The sequence below is a fragment of the Falco punctatus genome (assembly GCF_963210335.1).
Source record: "Falco punctatus genome assembly, chromosome: 7".
Classification (NCBI taxonomy): domain Eukaryota; kingdom Metazoa; phylum Chordata; class Aves; order Falconiformes; family Falconidae; genus Falco; species Falco punctatus.
Genome location: NC_137587.1, coordinates 27,515,354 through 27,540,518, shown reverse-complemented (window position 1 = coordinate 27,540,518; position 25,165 = coordinate 27,515,354). Strand labels below are relative to the sequence as shown.

General features: G+C 39.7%; 1 protein-coding gene across 1 annotated transcript in view; it reads right to left on the bottom strand.

Moving 5' to 3' along the window:
• Positions 1 to 25,165, bottom strand: part of HSD17B12 (hydroxysteroid 17-beta dehydrogenase 12) — an 88,990-nt gene that overhangs the window by 11,139 nt on the left and 52,686 nt on the right. Inside the window, exons 4-8 of the mRNA XM_080394246.1 lie at positions 24,604 to 24,714; positions 19,563 to 19,627; positions 18,493 to 18,537; positions 8,042 to 8,076; positions 2,522 to 2,603 (exon numbers count right to left, since the gene is read on the bottom strand). Of these exons, the coding sequence (XP_080250372.1) occupies positions 2,522 to 2,603; positions 8,042 to 8,076; positions 18,493 to 18,537; positions 19,563 to 19,627; positions 24,604 to 24,714 (338 nt within the window). The remainder of the gene's footprint in view (positions 1 to 2,521; positions 2,604 to 8,041; positions 8,077 to 18,492; positions 18,538 to 19,562; positions 19,628 to 24,603; positions 24,715 to 25,165) is intronic.

Here is a 25,165-nt window from a genome sequence, read left to right as displayed (position 1 = left end):
AAGGCATATTATCACTAAAATCAGAAGCTCATTCATTCCATAAAGCTGAAGGCACTGCCACAATGGAAGTGACCTTTTATATTAAAACAAAGAACTGTTCTCTCAGGAAACAGCTATTTCAAGAGCAAATTTTGCCAGCTAAAACTAACTCAGGCTTTCCTGATTTCTAAACCTCAGTATCCCCTCCTTTAGTATGAATAAAGTAGTGTGCATCAATTCCTTCCTAGAAATACGAAGACATTACTGAGAGTCTAGAGAAAACAAGTCTGTTCTGACATGAATGACACTATTGAAGGCCTCTTCACCCAGTCAAGGTTCTGCTTCAACTCCTAAATCCTTGAACTCTTTAAGGTAATTACCAGGTGTACCTGAAAAAGCTGTGGTGCCATACTGCTTTAATACCACTGGAAATGTCTCTTGGATTTGGTTTTATCACGTACACTTCAGTTCCATACTGCATACCCGTATTCTGTCTTTAAGGCATTAACTGGAGATCTTATAGGGGAATGTTTTAGAAACCCCTATAAGTATCTCTGGAAAAAAATAAGACCAGCTGCAGCAAGACAAAACTGTCCCAGTGACAGAAACAGAAACCAGAGCAGATAAATCTAAAATGAAATGTAGATCTAGAGTAGTAACTTATGAACTGGTAAAATAAACCAGCCTATATGTGGAAGACAACTGGAAATTTCAGTAAAAGGAGGAGTGTCTGACTAAGTGGGGGGTTTGTTGATGAACTAAAAGGAGCATGACAGACAGAAACAAGGAGAAGTAACAGAGGAGAAACACAAAACCTAAACTAGGAAAAGACTAGCAAAAAACACAAAGTAGCAGTAAAGGATCCTACAGGCACACTAGTTTCAGGAGGAATTTTGGAGAAATGGGGGTCTGATGAATCATGGAGAAAACTAGAGATAAAGGGTAGAAAAACATTAAGGTATTCAACACTTCTTTTGCCTTTGCACAGCCAAAGCCTCCTCACAGGCTTCTGCATGCACCAGTTTATTTAATGAAAGGCACAGGCAGCAACAATTTAGGGACTACTCAGAGAAGCTGGATGCATTCAAATCTGTGGAGCCACCATGGATTCACTCAAGAGTGCTGGAAGAAGTAGTCCATATGTATACAGGTCTGCTGCCTATGATATCTGAAAAACCATGGAAACTAGGGGAGGTCTTTTGACAGTTGGAAGAGAGCTAACATATCCCTCCTTGAAAAGGCAAGAATGATACAGTCAGCTTTAACTCAGTTTGTGGAAAAAACATAGAGCCCTCTTGGAATTCATTTCCGAGCACATAAAGGTCAAGAAGGTACACCAAAAACAGTGAACACAGATTTACCAACAGCAAATTGCTTTCTACAGTGGAGTAAACTAGCTTTGATGCTGAGGGAAACAGATTTTTAATATATATAAACTGTATGTGTGTGTATATACAGATATATTTCCACTTCAGTAAAGCTTTTGACACCATCTTTTGCAGCATTCTCATTTGGAAGTCAAGCAGATATGTGTTGAAATGACAAACTGCTGGCCAGACAAAGCTGGCTGGACCACCAGGCTCAAAGGGCCATGATTAATAGCTTGACACCTGGCTGATAACAGGCAGACAACCCTGCAGATCAATACGAAGGCCCATATTCTTTGGTATCTCCTGTCAGTGACCTAGATGACACAGAGCACACCCTCAGCAAACTTGCAGATGACATTAGATGGAATAGCTGACATGACAGATCTTCAGTCCAGAGACCCTGATAAACTTGATTATCATTAAACATCATGAGATTTCTTGACTGGCACTGAGTGAAGTACAAACTTCTGCATACAGAGTGGGATAATGTCATGCCTTAATTTTGGTTGAGTAGCAGCCCTGCTGCAAAGAACCTGGAATTTATTGTGGCTACCAGGGAGAGAATAAGCCAATAATCCACTCACTGCAAGAACATTAAATGACATACTGGACTACATTAGCAGGAGGTGTGGTCAGAAGTTCAAGGGGAGTTGACTACTTGGTAGTGGCAAGGCCCTAGAGCTCTATCCTTTCTCTCACCTGAAATGCTAAACTTAAGGCAACTAATAAAAAAAAAAAAAAAGGACAAATGTTTGCTTCCAGCAAGCACCAGAAAAGTCCTACTTCAATATATATGTGTATATATATTGAAGATACACATCTTCAGTAAGATTAGAGAAAAGAGTTTCAAAGTCAAAATAAGAAAGTGTGTTAAACTTTGTCAATGTCCTTTCTCAACCTGACACTAAGCTTGCTTGCTTGGTACACTAGATCCTTTCCCATGTAAAAGCAGAATGCATGAAACATGAAATATAGAAAATAGTCATTTCCCTGCTAGTAAATGCTTGCACTCATTTTAATCTCAAGCTTCCAGCTTCCACTATTGGAAAAATTTAAGTTACAAACTCAGTCCTTAGTTCATGAAAGCACCACTAGATGGACACCAAAACATTTATTCCTGTAATGTTGGCTTATGTTTGACACTCAATTTCAGTGTGGAAAAGAACACTTACCTTAGTTGCAGAGTAAAGAGTCAGTAGTGGAGTTGGATACATCCCAGCAGCTGAGGAGATATTCAGGATTACTCCTTTTGATCTGAAAGGCAGCAAAGATACATTACCATGAAATAGAAGGAACTTCTTTTCATGTTTTGGAAAAGTACTACAAGCCTAAAGAAAACCTTTAGGATGCAACTGAGATTAAGATCTGTTCAAAAAAACCCAACCAAATCCTAAATTGAAGTTTACTAATATGACTTTAAGCACAATTATAAGTATTCAAGCAGCTGCTATCAACCAATCAGGAACAACTCCAAGGTCAATACAGCAAGATAATCAAGCTCCATACATACATATATTACACACACACTGGGATAAACTATGCAAAACTGACTGAGAGAAGCTGGCACAAGTCCAAAAGGCAACTTCTACATCCCAGGCTAAGGTGGCAGAAATGGCAACACAAGTTTGTTCTATAGTTTACACTTTGATAATCCCTTTCATTTTCTAAATGTTACTTCATAACAGATCTTCAAGATAGGAAGCATCTGAACCTACTGCTCAAATACATAAGTGTTTTATTATAGTATGGAAGATATTCAGTGGATGATTACAGAAAATGAGAGTTGTTTTACATCTGTATTACAGTAACGCTGAAGGTATTCCACAATAATATTTCAGGAAGGGTACCAGTCTGAAATTAGCTACTACCTGCTCTGCCAAGCACTGCTAAAGCATGTGCAGGTAGGACAGAAAGTAAGACTCCTGGGTTTCCCAACCCAGACTGATTTTGCGCATGTCTTTCTGAGACTAGTTTTACCTACAAAACCAGGCATATAATTTAGTGCTAAATAAGAATTAGTTTTAAAAGCTTCAGGCAAATTAGGGCAAGTATGCTGTTAGTAGGTGCTACCAGACAGTCCAACACAGTAAAATCTCAGCTGCTTCTTACCCTGTAGTAAGTTCAAGCTGGTTTACCTGAACACACTAAGTATGCCGTGTCTAGTGCAGAGCGAGAATGTTCACACAGGTAGGCATCACGCAGCTCAACTCCTGCAGATTCACACTGAGTTTCTCATCATATTTTTTCATCTAGATATACCCTATGCCGCTGCTGTCACAACAACTTAAGTAATCATCTTAAAAACAAACAGTTGAGTAAGTGACCATTAAAAATAAAAATGTTATAAGTCTTTGAAAATCATGACTACAGATTCAAACCAACATGGCTTCTGCCATACCACTGTGAATTAAATCAGGTTTTAAATCATCTCTAGAAATGAGATGGCTAATGCGACAGAAAATCATTCCAGTCATTCAGGATTTCAACCACCTTTGCCAAAGTTTGTTGCATTTTTCAGGAATTACCTGCAAGGCTTGGTTGATGAAATAAAGTAGCAACATGGATCAAAATATGTAGTTTGGAGAAAGTAAGACCACGAATTAATCATGAATTTTCACGACAGCAAAAGGTTAACAGTGGATGCCAGAAGATTTTCATATAAAGACAGGTGGTACTTGTGATATTTATTCATGAGCTCAAATGGGGATTAGCAGGGAAATGAGTATTCGTGCAGTTAAGAGATTACCAGATTGCAGAATACTATAAGAATATTGGAGAATACTATATAACTTTTCAAACAGCTCAGACTGCTATGTGAACAGACTACAGAATGGCAGATGAAAAATCAATATTAACAAAACCAACAACGCATACTAAAGAAAACCACGTGAATTAGCCACAAACTTTGCAGGACTCTAAATCAAGTATCCGTTCCCTGGAAAACCTGAACAAAGTTCACAAGGAGTTCTTGTTTTGTGCAGCAGTCACCAAAACCAGCCAAAGAACAGGGTGGTGGAGATGGCAGGGACAGATCCACAACCACTGAAATCCTGTAATAAAGTCTACAGAACACTTTTATCCCTCCAAATATTAGGCAGAAATATTAAGAACCTGATGATTTAGGAAAGGGGAGAAGAAATAAAAAGGAACTGATACATCGATGGGGTGAAAAGACTGGTTCAATACTGCCATTTAATAGACTACTAAGAGCAGCCATGATAAAAGTATACAGGCTAACGAATGACAAAGATTAAGATCTTGATATATCCTCTCGGAATAGAAAAGATAGATGACATTTATTTAAATGACAGACTGAAAATTTAGATCCAATAAAAGGAAGTGTTCTTCCCATATTCAGACTACAGGAGTACTTGCCACAAAACTTAATTCAGGACAAAAGCTTAACAGGATTAAAAAAAAGTAAGCATTTATATGGATAAGCAGGAGCCTCACACTTATAAACAGAGGCTTTAGAAGAGAGGTTGGTATTCAGGCTGTAAAGAACTCGGCATCGGGCTAGACTGCAACTTTCCAGCAGGAGTAGTGACCGTCATTTAAGTGCACTGAATTAGTGGTCTGACCCAGTGAAGAAAATCTTCTTGGAAACACAACAAATTAATAGCAGCTCCTTGCAGAAGCTCCACGTATTGGTCTCTTTGAAGCAGTCAATGCCGCTGTGGGTTTTGTGGTTTGTATTTTTTCTTTACAAAGAAAAGAGTCCCAGCCTTAAAAGCTCATAACTTAAAACCTCCAGATAAAAGGAAACTGAGAAACACGCATCTAGGGGGAATGCTTCCAATTACTTCAATTACAATCTTCCTTCTTAGAGGAATTGCCGAAATGTTTTTAGGGAGGGATCTGAAGAACTAAGTGAGCATTGGTGCAGCAAAAAGAAATTTTAGCTCCATCCAACTCTACTATGCAGTTAATAGAAAAAAAAAAAAAAGTTGGTTAAGATGAAGAGAGCCAGGCCCACACCCTCACACCTCCCCATCATTCTACCTTAAAGTGGTCCAGCACCGGGAGGCTATATTTAGCCATCTCCCTGTTGCTGTGGCAACCAGCGCCTGCTCCAGCTGCACAAGTGGAAAGAGCAAGCTTCCTCTGTAATGTAATTATGCACTTGCTACTTCCCTGGCAATAAATACCATAGTCTGATATTTGTCTAGAAACAGTCAACTGATTTTTGGTGGTGGTGGGTTTTTTGTTCCCGAAGACATCAAGCTCCAATTTTCAGTTGTCTGAGTCTCCCACCTTAAGACAGTACCTGAAAATTTACAGAGGAACAATAGGAAGCTGCAGATTATAAACTGTCACTTTAAGTGTTCAGAGCACAGGAGAGGAGCCAAAGCAGAGAATCTAAATGCCATTACCAGAAGTGGCATTCATCTAATGCCGCTATATTTATTATGAATAAGAAGTCAAAAGTCAAAGACACACCAAGATGTACTTATGTCTTCTCCTTAACAGACCTGGTTGCAAAGCATGTACAGTCTAGTCTATTTCTGTATTTGTCTTGTAATATATTGCTATAAATCCAACATTCAAATATGTAAAAGTACACACTATAGCTAGCTGCAAGATGCTATAGTGTGCTACATCACATCCATCTACTTGACACGCTATCCTTCTTGAACAAGTGAGGAATAACGATGGGATTCCTAGTCTAGTTTTATTCTAGAGCCTGGAGCCCTTTTTCCTGACCCATGGTCCCACATGAGAAGTTTACGGTTCACCCAAAGAGCAGCTGAGTACAGCTACTGTTCATTCATGCCCGTGGATTCGCTGGACATTCATGTCCTCCTGTGGTTACCCACTCTGAGCGGCGTTAATGGCCTGTGAGCTATGACTATGCAGAAGTTGGCAGCTGCAGACATTGCTTCTGTGCACTGCAAACTCAACGGACTTCACAAAACCAAATATAAAATGGAAGCTTTTTCAAATATTTCCCCCTGGGATGGAAACCAAGGCCTTCATTCAAATAGAGCATTCATTTAAAGTGGCTCCTCACACACAGGAAAGTTCAAGATGAGTACTACTATTTAGGTTTTTTTAACCACTATTAATCTTTTTTTTTCCAGGTTTCTCGAACATTTATCCATGAGATTCCTGAGGTAATCACAGTTAGGAAAAGTAAGAAGAAACATGACTGCGCGCTCAAGGGTAGCCAGAACCAGAAGTCAGCACAATGCCCGTTTGCTGCCTTTCATTCAAACCATCTTACCCAGGTTAATATGTAACAGAAAAACATACGCAGGATATTCTGTAAGTAAAGTATACATCATTCTGTCCTGAGCAGCTGAAGAGATCAACTCTGCCAGAGGGACAACTATAACATTTCTTCAGACAACAAATGAGGCAAGAAATTGTTAGAGCCTCAAAGTTCCAAAAATTAATAACAAACCAATATTAAACCCTTTGAAAACAGAATAGCTTTGGTCATGTTGGCATCTTTCAAGAGTGGTGGTTTCACAAAAGGCAAGTCCCTTTATCAATAACAGTACATGAGCAAGAAATAACTTTTGACTTACAAACCCTGAGTAGCTACCCCTACTGTACTACAATCCTCATCCTCTACTCCAGCTTTACTGGGAAACATTACACCCCTCCCCAGAGCTCTGTCTTTGGTTTTCTTTTCCAATTAAAGTTTCTTTACATGAAATAAACTTATCTCCTGATTAACTAAAAATCTAAGCTTGCCATCACCCTGATATGCTAGACACTGAATCCCACACTGGCCACTAGCTCTGACTGTTTGTACTCCGGAAGAAACTTTGGTTTAGATGTGAAACGTTTGCTCTGCATCTGTGCAGCACTTGAATAATTTAATCCTGATCTGCAATTGAGATTCCCATATAGTGGGATGATACAAGAAATACCTTTTTTTCTTCCTCCTTAATTTTTGTCAGATTTGGAGGTTTGCCCCACACGTACGCTCCTCCTACAGTATTTGTTTGGAGGCAATACCCCAGTGACTTATCATGCACGGTTCTACACAGGTTTCCTCAGTGTTGCGAGCATAGTTCAGACCTGAGGTAGGGCGACCCCCGCAAGCTGGGGTTAGTACCACAATGGTGTGGTGTTGATGTCCCAAACAGCCTGGGACAGTCAACATCAGCTAGAAAACAGCCTGGAGGTACCATGGGGAAAAGCTGCGCCTTTTAGTTTCACTTGGGAGCTAGCTAGGAAGTCAGTATGCATCTTCCATGGCGACAGAAGTGTGCATTAACTCCTATTTTAAAGAGCTGGTCTCCAATTCTACTTTTCCCAACGATCACAGACTTTCCTCAATATACCTCCTACTGTATAATGAGAACATATTCTTTGCATCCATTTTACTTACAATGACTTAGAGAAATAGCCTTAAGAAGGTTATTCCCAGCAACTGTAACCGCCCCCTCAGAATAGCAGGTTGTTGAGTTAGTGCTGATGAGTCAGACGGGCTTTTTAATTCTGTTCTAAAAGGAATCACCACAACAGTGGAGAAGGGAGAGGAAAAATAAAAAGGGAATCGAGTGGAAAAGGCTTCCACCGTCTGATGATTCATGCACCATCAGCGTGACTCACCCGGCATTACTCTGCCATTAAAACATGGAGACTAGGCTGATTAGTCACAGTAATGAATTTTTCAAGAAAGGATTCTCCCCTATAAATAATGATGACTTTGTCTGGATAGTGTTAGCGTGACTCACCTTTCCAGCATGCCGGGCAGCACCAATCGTGTCATCTGCAAAAAGAAAACATTCGTGATGGCTCAGAATGCAGACACCAGACAGCCAGAGACCAAGGGAAACCTCCCTTCCTCCCAGAAGCAGCTGCCACCCCCTCCACCCCAACCAAGGCTCAGGGAAGCAGAGAGCATACTTTGCGTAGGCAGTTTATTTTTATTCTACCTGGATAACTTGGCTCTGTCAAGTAGTGTGTGCACTGAGTCTGGTGAACCCATACAGCTAGCAGCATAAGAGTAAATAAAAAAAATGTCTTTGGCACTCTGCAGCATTTGTGGCCTCTAAAGAACGTTAAACCACCAGAGTACTATGGTACACGTATGATCTTTCTCTCCCCACAAAAAGCATCTGTCTTCCTCAAGATTGACAAAATGTATCACCTATGCCAAGACTCAAAACAAGATCCAGTGCATTTTAGCTAGGCTTACCAAACTGCTGATTTTAAGTTAAAAATAAATCGTGGAGCAGCAAGGGCACTGGACAGAACTAGTGAATGTGAGTTTCCTATGTTGTTTAAGACCCCCAAAACATTTTTTGCTGATTACACAGATTTTTTCACACCGAAGAAACTACATCCCCATGAGGAAAGTAGCCCAGCAAACCTCCTCACTGCTCTAGAAGCTCCTCCCTTCGTTCTGACTCTGAGAAATGTATTTACAACCTGGCTGAGGGATTCTCCAGAGCAGTAATCCTAAAACAACCTTCCCAGTTGCAAACAGAGCAGCTCTGACATGAAAAACAGATCAAGCATTGATCCAAACTGATGAATTTTCAATTAGTGTGAAATACTTATTTTTTTTAATACTAATTACTACCATCCTAAAATTCAATTTAAATCCAGAAAGTTTCAGCCTTTAAGAAATAATGTTGTCAAAGTTCAGGGTGGTATTTGGCACAAGCTGTTCCCAACCAACCCTGTTAATAAATGTCATGTCACTGACACCAAAGACTGATCAGACAAGAAATATGAATTGTTACCACTTCTCACGTTTAAGATATTCCAGCAAGGTTCTTGAGAACACAGTGAGCAGGGGATAATAAAGTACTCATAGCACCAAAATGTAATGGTTCTCCCACTGATACCAAATTACCTTGATAGCTTAAAAACATGAAACATTTGAGTAATATGGGAGGAAAAACACACACTCGTAATAAAAAAAGAAATCAGCATATACAGGAGTACGAAACACCTATAAGCACTTCTATTAAAAAGAAACAAATCTTACTGTAGCAAGTTATTCATAACACCGTCACCACTGCAGTAGCCCTTACATATGGCTGAGTCTGGGTTTGGGTTTTTGGGGTGTTTTTTTTGTTTGTTTGTTTTTATTTTGAAATTACAAAACATACCCTTTCAGGAATAAAGGAGAATACCTCTCGTGCCCCCCCCCCCCCCTTTTTTTTTTCTAAACAAAATTTCAGTTGATTGCAGTTGACACACAAAGAAAATGGTAGAAGAGAGCTGCATTTTGTATTTTGGCATTTCTCACTTAGAATAGGTTCTGCCATCAGCCATACTGCATGACAGCTTTGATAAGGGACTGCACAGGCAGGAGTTGAACAGACCTTACTTTCATGAAGTCAACTGTTGACATTCTGAACTCTCAGCACTGCCCCAGTAGTTAGACTAAGTATTCAGAGTTGGTAAACATCACCATGTTAAACAGATCTGATGCAACTTCAAAAAACCCTCTAACATCAAGCCTAAGTATACATAAGCTTCTTACACATATAATGCTTCAGAAGAGATGTGGAAACAACTGTTTATTTTAACGTTAAAGGATAAAGAATGATTTGGGCTGATTTTAAGACTAGTTCTAGACTGGCAGATCTTTTACCTGGTGCATGCTTTATGATCTCTCCCACAGATCCCTTGGCAAAAAGCAGCACGCCGTTTCTTGCCTCTCAGGGCAGTGTAATGCTGCATTTCATCTCCGTAGATTGACACATGGACACAGACTGAAACTGCCTTCCCTTAGGCAACCCATAAATGGTCTGAAAACCCAGTACAGGATCTCCCACTGTAATGCAGAGGGAACCCCATATTTGAAACATTGACATAAATCCACACAAATGCATTCATGTTCTAAATGCAAATTGCAACCCACCAAGCAGCTCTAACAGTGTATCACAAACCTGCTGGTTACTATTGATACCTAAACAAGAGCACACAAAAACATGCTACAATAATTGTTTGACTTATATAAATATAAAAACTACAAAGCCATTGACAGCCGATATACAATAATAGGTACACCATTCAAGTAGAAATCAAAAAGTCTCTCACCACCAGCTGTGTTAAATAGTCTGTTTCTAAAGTTCAGCTGGACAGGCAATCAATTTTTTTTTACCTTCATGGAAAAAACACTGATGGTGAAACTGGACTTCATACTCAACATCACTTCCATATTTTTTTTTTTTACTAAAACTGATATTTTGAGGAAATTTTAAAAAAATATGTGTGGAATAGGGCAAAACTGCTTTTCCTATCTGTATTTTTACATCTTGTGATGTGTGAAAAGAGATGTATGACTATTCAGTATCTTTATACACAGAAAAAACATCATTTCTTCCAAAGAACAAACTAACAGAAGGCAGCTCTCTGAGTCAGTCTCACCTCACCCAGCCAAGTCCACGCTCAGACTGTTCCAGCAGTGCAAGAGTACTATTGGAAAAATGCTGGCAGGGCATTCTGCAGCCATATTCGGGTCTGGCAAATTTATACACTTTACACACACATAAAATATTTCCAGCATTAATTCAAATAAAACAATCTATGGCAAAAATAGTTTTGCTGCTAACAGTACCCATATACGCTTGCATGACCTTTAACTAAAATAACCAAACTGGTTAACACTCTCATTTTCAACAGCTATAATCTCAGACATGTCATTATGAAATAGGTAGTTCAACAACAAACATCCACAACTGAATAAATATCTCCCAGATAAAGAATCCAAATTTCAGCTAGGTCTTTTTTAGACATAGCCAGTTCTGTAACAGGGTGTATTTCATAAATGCCAAGGCACTGCAAATCCGAGTCTATAGGAATTAACATGTGGGATGCCAGAGAACTCTATGGTGGTGTTTGTTTCTCTGAAGGCAACCTAATAAAGAAGAAAGTGGCAGGAAACCTGAAGGAGAGGTTGGGAACTACCCTAAGAAGAGTGCATTCAGTTAATAGTTACTGAACTCGCTTAGGTTTCCTTCACATAACTATTTTTCTGAACAAATACTACATTCCGCAAAAATACCAGTGCTGCCATTGAAAACATGAATGTTGCCAAAACTCGGAAGGCTCAGGTAATTTCAGACAAGTAGCCAGACACTGGTCTATGGGAAAACTGCCAGCTTATCCAAAGCAAATTGGTTTTTCTTTCTGAAAGCCTGCATTAGAGCAGAGTGAAAACATGCGTGCGTGTGTGCACACTTGTGAGAAATTTGCTTTTATATTTTATATAGTCTGGCAAAAAGTTATGTTCAGCACACAACCATGAAGCAGTAGTTGTTGAGGGGGTTTTTTTGCTTATTTGTTTTTCAATGATTTCATAAATACACGTAAACTACCATAGAGTTTGGGGTATAGCTCCTTTGGTTCAGAAGGCTACATTGTTTCTAAGTGAACATCTTTCACACCTAACTGTCCAGCTCCTAAGTTCCAGGATGCTCACAGCAAATGGCTAACTTAAGGTAGAAAAATTCATTACAGACCATTTCATTAGTCTTTTACAGGCAGCTATCAATTTTTGATGTCCATTTATCTGCAACTGCATTTGTTACATGCCTGGCAAACACTGGTTGCCCACTCTTCCTCACCAGAGCTGTCTTCTACCTTCTAATTTTGGAAAAAGGAAAGCCACTTGTAGTCTAAGGAAGCACAGATACCTACTTGCAGATACAAAAATGCACAGCCATATAGCTAGTTTTATGTTCTAACACAGGTGCTATGCTTGAAAGCTCCTATTAGAGGACTAACAAATAGTTAGAAGTTACAACCATCTATTTCCAGCAGTTTTTCTTCAGAAAAGAGATTTCCCATTCTTAGTGACCACAGAGTTGTAGCCTTTTCTCACTCCAGTCCAAGCAACAGCTCAGGAGTGGAGCTTAGGGAAAGAATAATGATTTGTAAAGTTTTGAATACCTTTCAAATGATATTCACTCAGACTGCTAAAACACAGCAGGAACAGCCGAGGTAAATAATCAAAGATTCCCTTCACATCTTACAGGCCACACAATTGTTATACAAAGCCAGGAATCTAATACCACAGTTGTGTATTCAGAGACAAATTATTCTATGGTATGGTATTATGACTGCAAGTCACTCTTTCCACTTCCAAAATGTATAATGACCTATAATTAAACTTATGCAAGTACAACAAAGGATGAAGCTAGAGAACTTGGACAAGTTTTCCACTTTGTCACACAGCTAAGAAGCTTCCCTCAGATCTCTTTCACAAATCTGGGGTGAAATTATAACAACTCAAAGCAACAGAACTTTTTAAAGATCAGCAATTCCCCATGGTGCACCCATTCCTGTACAAAAAAAGTAATTGCTATCCTAAGATAATTTGTAGTGCCTGGGCAGAGGATTCACACAAGTTCACAAGTGTACTAGCTGTTTAACAAACAGTTAACTGACACTGTGCCCATGCAACACTAACTCACAGACCTTACTCTGGAAGAACTAAGGAACTGTACTTAAGCACTGGTAGTTAAACTGATTGTGAAACCTATTATCAGCATCTACTATTAAGGTTTTTTTAATGTCTCTCTCTTGAAATAACTTCTTAAGGCAGCTCATACCCCAAGCTGAACAAGAACGATTTAGATTTGGAAAAACTGGCAGGTGAACCTGATGTCAATCCAACAGAAAAATCACAGGAGTAACCCATGTGGCAAGGTCAGTGACTAGAAGGGGGCATACAAAAGGAACTACGAACATAACATGCTTCAAGCCCTGTTCGTTGTTACTGATTTTCCTTTGAGCAACAGTTTTAGGAAAGAAAGGTTTTCCCTGTTTAGAGCCACAAACTTTCAGAGTACAGTTTACAAGGGAAAGCTCTCAAAATCAGCATCTTTTCCCCTGTTACCCTTTAAATAGGAAAAAGACTACTCAAATAGTAAGGCTGAACTTTCTCTTTTCAAGATGTGGAATACATATTTGTCTCAACCCCAAATCTACAGAAAGTCACAGAACTCCAGTATTTCCTAAATTTCCCCAAGTTACTTGTACTTTGAAGAAAAATCCCCAGTGCTCACCTGACTATTGCTGAAAAGTATTTATTGCAGCTACATTTCCTTTGTTCCAGCTTTCTGTGTATCATGCTCTCAGGTTCAAAGTCAGCAAGCTGGAAACTGCAGCATTTAATTTCTCCCTCTGGACCATCTGAATGACATTCATGACCACCTTCACAGAACACTTGCTCCTCTTTCAAGTGTTGGCAACTGTCCCTCTCTGTTACAAACTTAGGTACTTGGCTTACATCATCAACCTTCCTCTGATTATGACTTTGAATATAAATGTAAAGAAACCTCTCGACTAGACTAGAATACACACAAAGTGATCTTTTCTCACAAGTCAGTGTTGCTGCTTCCCTCAGAATTATGTTCCACTTGCTGTGATCCTCTCCCACATAGTAAATATACAAAATCACGTTCTAGCAGGGCACACACAACTATCATCTGATTCCTGGTAAGGTACCTTTACAGACACGGTACTAGGCTGCACTGGCCTGTCTGAACACTTACTGGAGAGAGAGATGTTATTTCCTACTGTCTTTCAGAGTTACTGCTCCCCAGGCTTTTCTTACTTCTACTTACAAGTCTGTAAAAGAATATTTCCCTTCTTTCTCAAATACGCTAGTTTCTTCTTCCTCCTTCAATCTTGTATTGGCTGTGGGTTTTGTTGTTGGGGGTTTTCCCCCCTAAACTCAGTTTCAGACTTTGTAAGTAGAACCGTTCCTGCCTAGGATTTACAAGCTGGTATAAAATTCACCTCTGGCTCCTCTTCCATTAAAGGGGCAGCTGACACTGGATCTCTCAGCTCAACACAAAATATTTATATATGTTGAAGTCACAAGCAAATTATAAGCTTCTCAAACACAGTGATGATAAAAATCCTCTATCTTGTAGGCCTATTATATCCCCTTTTTATTTGACACTCGGTATAAAACATAAATAAGGTGATCAAGGCAAAGATTAGTACAGACACCAAGGCACATATGTATGTGTAATTTACTCTCCCCCTCTCCCTCTGTTAATGCCCTTTTCCAATCAAAGCCTGGCCTGCAAGCCTAAAATTTACATTCCCCCACAACATAAAACCTTGCAAACCAATTCAGCAACTTGCTTAATCAACCGCTAAGCCAGTACTCCCTCAACTATTTAGTCCTACTCATTTTTCAAGAGAACACAAGTTTATGCCTCACTCCAATGCAATTAGCATATTGTGATGCTGCAAACTGAAATAACATACTTGCTGTTCCATACATACAAAGTATCTTTTGCAGCTGCCAAAGGAGCAAAGACTCCCTGAAGCATGCAAGCCTACTCTCTATGCTCATCACCTAGCCATTTTTTAACACTGGACAGCTAGTCTAGCATCCTTGCTTTCAGGACATTAATCCAAGAGCCAAATCAAGTTTAATTGTTCCTTGCAGGTGAAATCAAAGGCTGTAGCATACAAAGGTGAATTGACACAAGAAGATGCAGTTGATAGAAGAAGTATACGTGAAAACTGTACAAAGCAACTATAATTTCGGCTCTTCAACACTTGCTGGTTAGGGAAAACGGCCAGGGCTTTTGACCTGGTATTTTATTCAATGTCAGAAATATATTTAGTTTGTGTCTCAAAATGTAACACTACTTAAAAATTATAATAAACACCCATGTTACCTGACATGCTTCCACCAATTATTAAAGAAAAGTTCTGCTTTTTCAAACCCTCCAGAAGCTTGAAAAGAGACTGTGACAGGAACCATCAAATTTTGCATATTACCCCATCTTCTCCCTCATTTATCTGTCAACTCTAACCTTGTATAAGGCTGTATTAAGTCTCAAGCTTTCCTGAGAAAATACCACAAACAAAACCTCTTCATTCTATTTATGGCAACATCAAGAGCCAAGGCGTTTCTTCATTTGTATATGACATGAAAAACAGATTAACTCCTGCACATCGCCATAAAAACGTGACATTTCCCACCGAGCTTAAGCAGCATTTACTGTGGTTGGGGGGTGGGGGTGGAGGTGGAGGTGGGGGGTGGGTGGGGGGGTGGGCAGAGGGGTGTTTGGTCAGGTTTTTTAACCAGATTTTACAAGACGTGATATTCCAACATGGTTTACATAGTTTTACGTAGCTTGTCTTCAGCAGTGTACAGTGCTTTGAAGGCAGATCACAGTAACCACAACACTTCGTGCCAGACTGACTGAGCCCCAAAATCACACATGGGGTTCACAGGTGTCCTGTGATCCTGAACCCAACAGTGCTCTAAGGGTATGAGGTGGGCAGGCAGCATGCAATAGGATTTGAGAAAGACACATATATAAGAGCTCTGACAGGAAACAACTTCTCTAACAGTAAGGCAAGTTTCACAGTATCAGTTCCTTTACAGTTGGGGAGAACTAGTAAACAGCAGGACCAACTAGGCTGATAACTCATCCTGTGAGGTGAAGATGGGGGTCTTCTCTCTCAGTGCATCCCTACTTACATGCTGCATATCCCCTAGGAAATCCAACGAGCTGCCCAAAGAAAAATGGGTCAAAAGGTAAGGATGTGTGTCACCCTTCAACAACACCTACACCTGTGGCAACAAAACCAGACCTTAACATTTCTGCAGAATATCAAACTGTACTGAATATCTTGACTTTCCCACTTCAAGCCTAATGAGCGTTTCAGCCAGAACTGAAGAGGAGGTATTAGAACGTGCGTGCCAGAGGAGTTGTGCTGTCCAGCAGAGGTGTTGCTGATGGCACATAGCGCAGGTTACCGAGAAGGCGGCATTACCTTTTCAGCATGAGGAAGTCTGGTCCAAAAGGCAAGGAAGTGGATGGCAATGCTCCAGAACGTTACACTAGAAAGGCTATGCAAGACCTCTGACAAGGATCTGGAGATACTGTAAGCAAAGTCTGAATGGGTACTAGCAAAACCTGCTCTGCCTATCCTGTACCTCCACCTTTTCAGCAGACCTTCATCTCCTTGCTTAAGAACCCTGTGCTCTCGTGCACGCCAAACTTCACATTATTCACCAGGCCAGAAGGGAGAATATTAGCAGTACTTTTTTTAAACACACTTATACCTCAGGATGAATTATTGACTTAAAGTACTGAACTAAACAGTCACAGGATTACATTAAAAAAAATAATAAGTGAAACAACATACAGGCTTTTCCTAAGATTATTTTTTCCTACCATGATTCTCTGATTCTATGGGTTCTCCTGAAAAAATGACTTACAGATGGTACATATCTCTAATGTGCTCCTCTCCCCAAAACAGTAAGCATCTGGCATGCCTACTGTTTAATTACACAACAGGCTCACACAGGAGGAAACATTTTCAAGCCTGGAAGCTTATGCTCAAACTCTGATTATATCCAGTAACAGGAGCTGCTCATGGTGAAGAAAAAGTTTTTAAACAGGAGGAAAAACATTATTAACGCACAGTAAGCAGATCTTCAGTAAGTTTCTATATGTGTGAAGACAACCACGTTACAATGTGAAGAGTCTGGCAGAATGCATATTTTACAAGAAACTATGACATTTTCGTTAAATTTTTGACCACCACTGATCATAAAAACAATTACTCAAGCCACAAAACAGTGCTAGTTTATTCTGGAAACTAATACAGTCTGGCTGTACCTCTGGAATTTTAGGTGTATACAGACTTGAAGTAGACCTCAACTATTATTCTACCCTACCATCTTCAGACATAGGTATTAAAGAAGTTCATCTGTAATTTTTTTTATTGCAACGAAGTGCTCCCAGGAAGACTGACACCCCAAATTCTTTAATCACTGAACAGTGCACTCCCTCTGCTGGCACAGCACAGATGTCACAACTTAGCAGAGGCATTCTTCCGATTACCGTAATCTCAAAGAGGTCTATGCATGACAACAGATTTACACCTGGTGCAGCTCTGTTACCATTTTCAGAAGTCTGCTAAATTACTTCCATAAGAGAAAAGTTTCAAAGGTGCCCATTAATAACTGACTTCTCAGATGAAATCTCACAGAAGTGCAACAAGACACCATGGGCCACAATCCTTCTCTGTCAACCAAACATACGGTTAAAAGTTTCTGAAGATTTAACTGCTCTAACACTTCTAACTTTACAACAAGTAATTCTAAGATGTCAAATAAAACACACAGGGAAGTGAGAGCGGTAGCAAGCTGACATTAACAGTCTCATTCAGTCATGCAACTGTTGCATTTGCACTGCTTGCCTACGTTTTAGTAAGGTATGAAAAACTTAAAGAGAAGCATTGTTTTAAGAGGTCCTGTGCCTCCTCACATGGAAACAAAACACTTCCAGTTTAGACTCCCCAAGAGCACCGTACTAATTTTTAGTTATTACACCTAATCAGAAGAGCTGCAAGAACGTCAAAACTTTTGAGCCACCTTTGAAACACCTAATATTTTGACTTTGAGGCAAAAGAGTAACCCTCAGCTAATGGAGGTGCCAGTTTTGTTATGCACAAGAAAAGAAAGTTAAGGTTTAGCAGCGAATAATCACAAGGAGTTTCTGCAGCACTCATGGTAATACAGTAATTGACTCCTATGTTGTGTAAGCAGCTGCTATTCCCTCTGCCCCTTTTAAACTCTGAAATACTACGATGAAAATCTGATTTTTGAATGGGCCTCATGTTAATAAACAAAGGAACAGCCATATGTTTTAGCCTGAACTCAGGGTGATTTCTTCTCAATAAAAACTTGAATGTGAATATCAAAAAGGGAAGGTAACTGTACTTCAAAAGTTAATGCACCCTTCTGAAAACTTTGTTTTGTTCTCCTTATTGCTTATGTATTTCACAGAAAGTATTTAAGTGGCTTCTCACTAGTGTCCAAAAACCCTTAGGTGTGCAGAGACAAAGGTTGCCCACTGCAAGAAAGAAAGATATGGAGAAGAATGAACAATTTACAAGGACTGGAACGACAAGCACGAAGAAGCATTAAGCATTGTTTTGTGCACATACCTTGCTCTTCCAAGTAGTAGTTCATAGGTGTCTTTGCAACAAATTATACCTCACACAACAACCAGAACAGTCTGATAAAACAGTCATAACCTCTGGGTCACTCCAAGATGAAAAATGGACCTGTGGTCCAACAGGTGAAAAGTAATTGCTTCAGACAACTGAATTTCAATTATTTAGTGGGTCTGAATTAAGACATCAAGGAACAAGTGTTGGTTAACAGGGCACTTACCTTACAAACAGCCACAACGTTAATGTTGATCATTTGGTCGACTGTCTGCAAGAAAACAAAGGTTTCAGTTTTGTTTGAAGTTATTTGATCAATATTTACACACCATCTGGGTTTAAGTGCAAAGACAGATTAGACCTTACACTTATACATCCACTTTTACTCCTTGTCTTCCTGCTTAAATATCAGGAAGAGTGACAGACTTGCAAAGCAGTCTGTGAATTACTCTTGGTCAAATTTTACGTCTGGTTAGGGACTCTTATCAATAAAAAAACCCACAGACGTATCACATTGACACTATACTTCCTAACACTGCAATATTTAAGAACTTTAATAAATTCTGATATTTTAAGACATCTTCATAAATTAATGGGGTTTTTTTCTCTTCACCATTTCATAACAGTGTTTTAGTGACTTAGTTTATTCATCAGGTAAAAAAAATGGTATTTTTTTGCTACGTATTATGAACCTTACTTGAAGGTGAACCAAAAAGCAGATACGTTTCTCAATATTTCAGCAGAAAACAGAACCACAGTGGACACAGTGAGCTACAGAGGTTTTGGAAATAAAATCATGCACCACTGAAATTGTTCACAATCAGTTTTCAATGTACCTAATGCAACCAAGGTTGTCCCTACATTATGAGCTAAACCAGTTGTATTTAAGTTTCATAACAGTGTTACGGAATGTGCAGCTTCCATTCATGAAGTTGCTTGCTTCCCTTCCCTTCAGTCACTTAAGAACCCACACACAAGCTAAAGCAGCTCATAAACAACAGCCAAATGAGACATGGGCAGGGGCAGAAATCAGATACTGACCCCAGGCGCATCTGCCTGAAATACAAATATAAAATGAAGCAGGGAAGAGCATGTAAAAAGCAACACAAGAAACTGAGACTGCCATCATCTGAACTGGGTTATGCTGCTTATGTAACTCAGCTTTCTGAACCTTTAATTCTAATCTGAAAACCTTGTTACGTGGGTACCTTAACCAAACCTAAATTATTTTGCTATACCTGTTAAGCATTTAGTGCTAACAATGAGAACACCAGAAGGTACCAAAAAAGCACTTACCTTATCCAGGTCTGGAACATCAAGAAAATATTCAGGATAAGCATACGAAGTTCCCACATTGTTGACTGAAACAAAAGCATGAATTAGATCACTTGGATGCCATCTGATTTCTCATGCTGCGATTAACGACAATTTTCAATCAATACTGTTAAAATGCAGCACTTAAAACATTCTAATGCCTTTAGCCAAGTTTCCCTAACTGTAAACATACCCGTACACACACAAGTGGAATGTGAGGGTGAACACACAAGCCATTTTAAGTGTGTAAATGTTGATTCTCTAATCGTTTAAAAGGTGGCATGTTTAAAACATTGTACCCGTCCTCCACAGTTTTTCACAGTGCCAGGGAAGAATGTTTCTTCTTCAAGAAATATCGGTGCACACCATGCAAGCGCACAAGTGACATAGCTGCAACACGGAGCTCTGCAATGCTATGGAAAAGGAGCTTCAAGCCAAAGCAAAGCTCTCGGTGCCTGGCAGGACATTTAAGTGAAGCTGTTTAACACCCTTTTTAAATACTACCTTGGGTTTGGCCAGGATAGAGTTAATTTTCTTCTTAGTAGCTGGTGCTGCTGTGTTTTGAGAACAATGTTGGTGACACACTGATGATTTTCATTAGTATAAACACTACTTAGCAACAAGTCAAGGACTTTTCAGTTTCTCAGGCCGTGCCAGGAGAAAGCTGCAGGGGCACAAGAAGCCGGGAGGTGACAGAGCCAGGACAGCCGACCTGAGCTAGCCAGAGGGATATTCCATACCACAGAGCATCATGCTCGGTATAGACACCGGAGGGAGCTGGCCAGGAGGGGCCGATGGCTGCTGGGGTGGGTTTTATTCTTCTCTCTCCTTTTCAATTATTGTTATTGTTGTTGTTGTTATTATTGTATTTTATTGTTAATAATTACATTATTCTTACCTCAGCCCACAAGTTTTACCTTTTTCCCCGACTCTTCTCCCCATTCCTCTGGGGAGAGAGCAAGCCAGCACCTGCACGGTACTTAGTTGCCGGCTGGGGTTAAACCACGACATTTATAAAGTGAAATAAGATTAAAAACAAACAAACAAACAAAAAAATCTCTGGCCAGTCTCCAGCTGCCGGACGGCTGCGGGACAGACCGCACGGCCCCAGCCCCCCGCAGCGGCAGGGGGCAGCCGGGCCCCGGCGGGCGGCAGCCGCCCTCGGGAAGGGCTCCTGGGCTGCGCTCCCTGCGCAGACACGGAGCCTGACCGCACAAGACGGTCCTCCCCGTCACCCCCACCATCTTCCCCTGTTGGCAACACTTAAAAATCAACCGAGAGAATGCACCGGCCCCTTAAGGCGCGCACACACACACACGGCGCCGCCACTGCAGACCGGCCAGGTTCCCTCCCTCCCAGGCACGGAGCCACCACCCGCTCCCGAACCCCAGCGCCAGCAGGGGAAACTCCTCACACCGTCAGCAACCGACGCTGCTCTGCGGCCTCGGCTGCCTCAAACTTAATAAAGCACACTGATATACAGACACAAAAATAATAATAAAAAAATAAAAAATAAAAAAAGAGGCAAGCAAATGGGATCTCCGTTTCCTAAGTATCTGTTGTTCATCTTACACAAGTGAATCGTGTGACATTTGGTTGCTGTGGCAACGTTTTACATTTATATAGTGTCTTACACCCCAGAGAATCCCGAAGTGCTCGGAATGCTGCAGGGCACCATGCACCCCCAGGGCCCACATCCACACGGGCCAAGAAACACTGTCCGAAGGCACCGACGCCTTTTTAAAATAAATAAATAAAAATAATTAGAACAATTAGAATAAAATAGCCCTTAAAACTGTGCTAAAAGCTATGATTTTAACAACCAACCTGAAAGATATTTAAGCATCAATAGGGATGCAGCAGGACATGCAGGAAACCCGCAGGAGAGATTCTGGCAAAGTGCACAAACTGATTCATTCAGAGATTCCCTCGAATGACAGCTCTCTTGGTCCAGATCTTTGTGTATTTATGGAAACCCTTAGGTCATTAGTCACATCGTGTGTTTCACATTTTTTAATTTTAGATAACCTTTAAAAATGCGAGAATTGAGGGGAGCAGGGAGTTGGCAAATTCCCAGCAGACATTTGCTGTATTTAGAAAGAGAAGTTTTTAAAAAAGAAGGTCCAACCTTGCTGTTGCAGGAGTGAGCCAATTTTTTTTTTCTTCTTTTAATCCTAAAATAAACTATTTTTCAGGCCATCTCTCTGGAAAGGATTTTGGCTATGAACTGTGGCAGGGGTTTGGGACTAACCTTGGTTATTCTCTCAAAATTTAGAGTATTTATATGATCCATGCTACAGAGACAGTCACACAAAATTCACACCCTGTACCACAGACTGGGTCCCATATATGTATCCTTCCACTTCCAGCCATCTATTTACTGGATCACACTTGGCTGCAGTTTGAAACAGAACGCTAAAAAAAAACCACAAAAACACAGGTGTATTTTACCTAGAGGAATCTGGATAACAACAGGGTAAGATACTGTCCAGCTCAAACTCCTTATAAGTATCACAGCAGTTTAAGAACAGCAAGAGGAATATTTCCCCACCTCTTCTTGTTTAACATATTGCTGTAGTTAGCACATGTTCCAAGTCACTGACAGACGATGTTTTGAACACACAGCAAAACATTATGCAAACTCTTTTAGCCTTCCTACGTGGGTGAGAAGAAGCTTCCAAATAAGAAGTTTACAAGGATTTCAATCTGTAAGTACTTTAGTTAGGCTCTGTGCAACTATATAATCAGAAGCTCAATCTCGAGTAGTACACGTGGACTCCTGTGTCTCTAAGTATAAGGTTAAAAAATAATCAGTATTGATCCCCGGCAGCTATGCTGTGCTACTGATGCTTCTCATACCTACTTTCCAGATAACACCTGAAGAAAAAATATACTGGAACCTAAAACTTATCCCTTATGGCCATTCTCATCTAAACCCATGTTTTCCCTCACACAAACATGAAAAACATAGAACCACAAAAGCTATATTCTGGATTGCAACAAATGCTACAGAATGTAAAACATGCACTAAAGCATGAAATTAATTGCCATAAAAAATTTAGATACTGTCTTTCTGAAGTAGCAATCATCTGCATTGAAAAATTACATTGGCAAGTGGTTTCTATTAATACGGCTATATCTAGAGAAAAGAAGAAATCTACGTATCATGTAACCTGATTATCTTAAGCATGAGATCCACTAAAATTGCTAGTGATTAGTTAGAAGAGAGATTTCTGTAAACCTGCAATGGCTGCAAGCAAAAAAAAAAAAAAAAAAAAAAGGCACAGAGGAACTCAGCAAGAGAATACACAACTCTAGAGCATTTAGTTGCTATTTTTACCATGGTTTTAGTCAAGGTGCTCACGCAAATAAAAGCAAGAACCAGGCTGTTTGAGGAACACGCTTGTTTTCCTGTAATAAGCTTACACAAAATTTGAGATGCATTAACTGCTTTAGTGCCCACTTTGAGCAGAACTATAGTCAGATCTTCATAATTTTGTGCATTGCCATAACCTCATCGCAGCCTACCAAGTAATAAAAACCTTTCCAGTGTGGGTATGTTACACAGTAGAAGGTTTGCTGGTGTTTTAAGACATAAAAGTGATACACTATTCTGCAGCAATTGCTACGTGACAGGCAGTTTGCAAGTCTTACATTCTCGGAGTTGATTTTGATAGGACAGATTAGAACTGACATTAATTTTAATCCACAAAGTTTCTTTGGAACTTATTTCCTTCAGAAACAAGAAAAAAGGCATCTGCAGCTTTGTCACTACTCTTTACACAAAACACATTGTTGGCAGTTGCAGTTACTCCAGTGGATTTGAGTTTTTATAGTAATTAAATACTGGATGTCACAAGTTGTATATACCCAAATCTGTCAGAAATATTAGGAAACATTCTGGGGTTTAGCCTTTAGTATTTACAGGTGTATATATAATAGGTTTTATATATGCTATTTTCTTGTGCATTATTTGTCAACATCATACAGTGAGATTTATCTATTAGCAACAAAGTTCATAGACCATATCATATGTATAATGAATTTATTTGAAATATGCTGGTAAAAAAATGGTTAAAAAAACAGTACTAGCTCCAACTACTGAATTTCAGGTTAGTAAAACTTACTACTTTTGTAGTAAATACTTTATCTGATAACACATGCCACTAGATGTCTGAGCAATGCAACTTACAAAATTTCGTGCCTTACGTTGAACCATCACAGGTTCTCATCTCCATATTGAGTAACTGTAGAAATACAGGATACACACCAGTATATGTGGGTTTAGGGAAAGAACCAGAAAACTGATACACAGTCACCTTTAGCCCAATGTTCAGGAAAGATTCAGGTAAACTGCTGTTATGTTTAAACTCTTCTCACCTTGTGACAAACACCTTCTTGACATCACCTCAGTTCTACATTCAACAAAGTAACTGGATGGATCACCTTTTGTTTTCAAGGACTACCACACCACCGACACTTCCGCAAGTATCACAAACCATACTTGGGCATATTGCATTGCTACCAGCAAAAGAACCGCAGCTTACCAGCATGACCAGAACATGCTTAAAACTTCTGAAACAGGAGCCATTTACTTAATACTATACTGTAATGATTAAATTTCAACAGCTCTATAATTAAGAGTTAATGGTTCTCCCACAGGGCTCTGCTGCCAAGCTGAATCTAAGCATCTGGAGCTTGCTTAGTTTCTAAAATGGCATTCGGTCAAGTCACTGTGCACCCAGTCGTAAGCTGAAGAGCCTTTAGCCACCACAGAACAACACATCAAAAGACATTCAATAAGCACCACAATTCCGAGAACACAGGCACAACGCAAGCACTCTCTCATGTAATGTATCAACAGGAAGCTAAAAACCACATTGAACATGCAGCAACATAGTTTTAGTCAGGCAAATACCAGCTCTCATGAATTCATTTAAATAAACTTCAATATGGGAAAAAGTTAGCAAGCAAGTCAAGACAAAACACCACTAAGAAAGGTTTAGAAAGATCAGATACAAACCTAAAACACCAATCTCCAGGCCTTCCAACCCCACTTTGATTCTACTGTAAGTATCTTCTCTCTCTCCAAAGTCTGCCACAATGACTTTTGTTTCCACTTTGTACTTCTCCTCTAGAAAAAAGAAAAAGGTTTTTAAAGCTTAAGTTTGAAATAGTTGAATTACAATTCAAATATTAATAATATATCAGTTACTCTGGTTTTACAAAACATTAGGCAGCTAACACTACACATTAGCTTTTTCACTTCTGCAATAGGAATCCTTGAATTTTAACATAACCTGCACAAGAAGTTTGTGACACTAAGCTACTTCTGGTGAGAACGTAAATTCTCAAATGATTCAGAGCATTTTATTTGTAAGATGGCACGAAAACAAATCATACAGGTTTGAACAGAATAAAAAAAAAAGCAAAAATCAGTAAACACACACACACACAACTGTGTTCAAGTACAATGTGACAAGAACACTTCTCCCCCCCCCCCCCCCCCCCCCTTAAGCCATATGGTAAATTAGTTGCTTCAGACCAAGCAAAACAATTCTTTATTGCCCTCCATTTCCATTCTT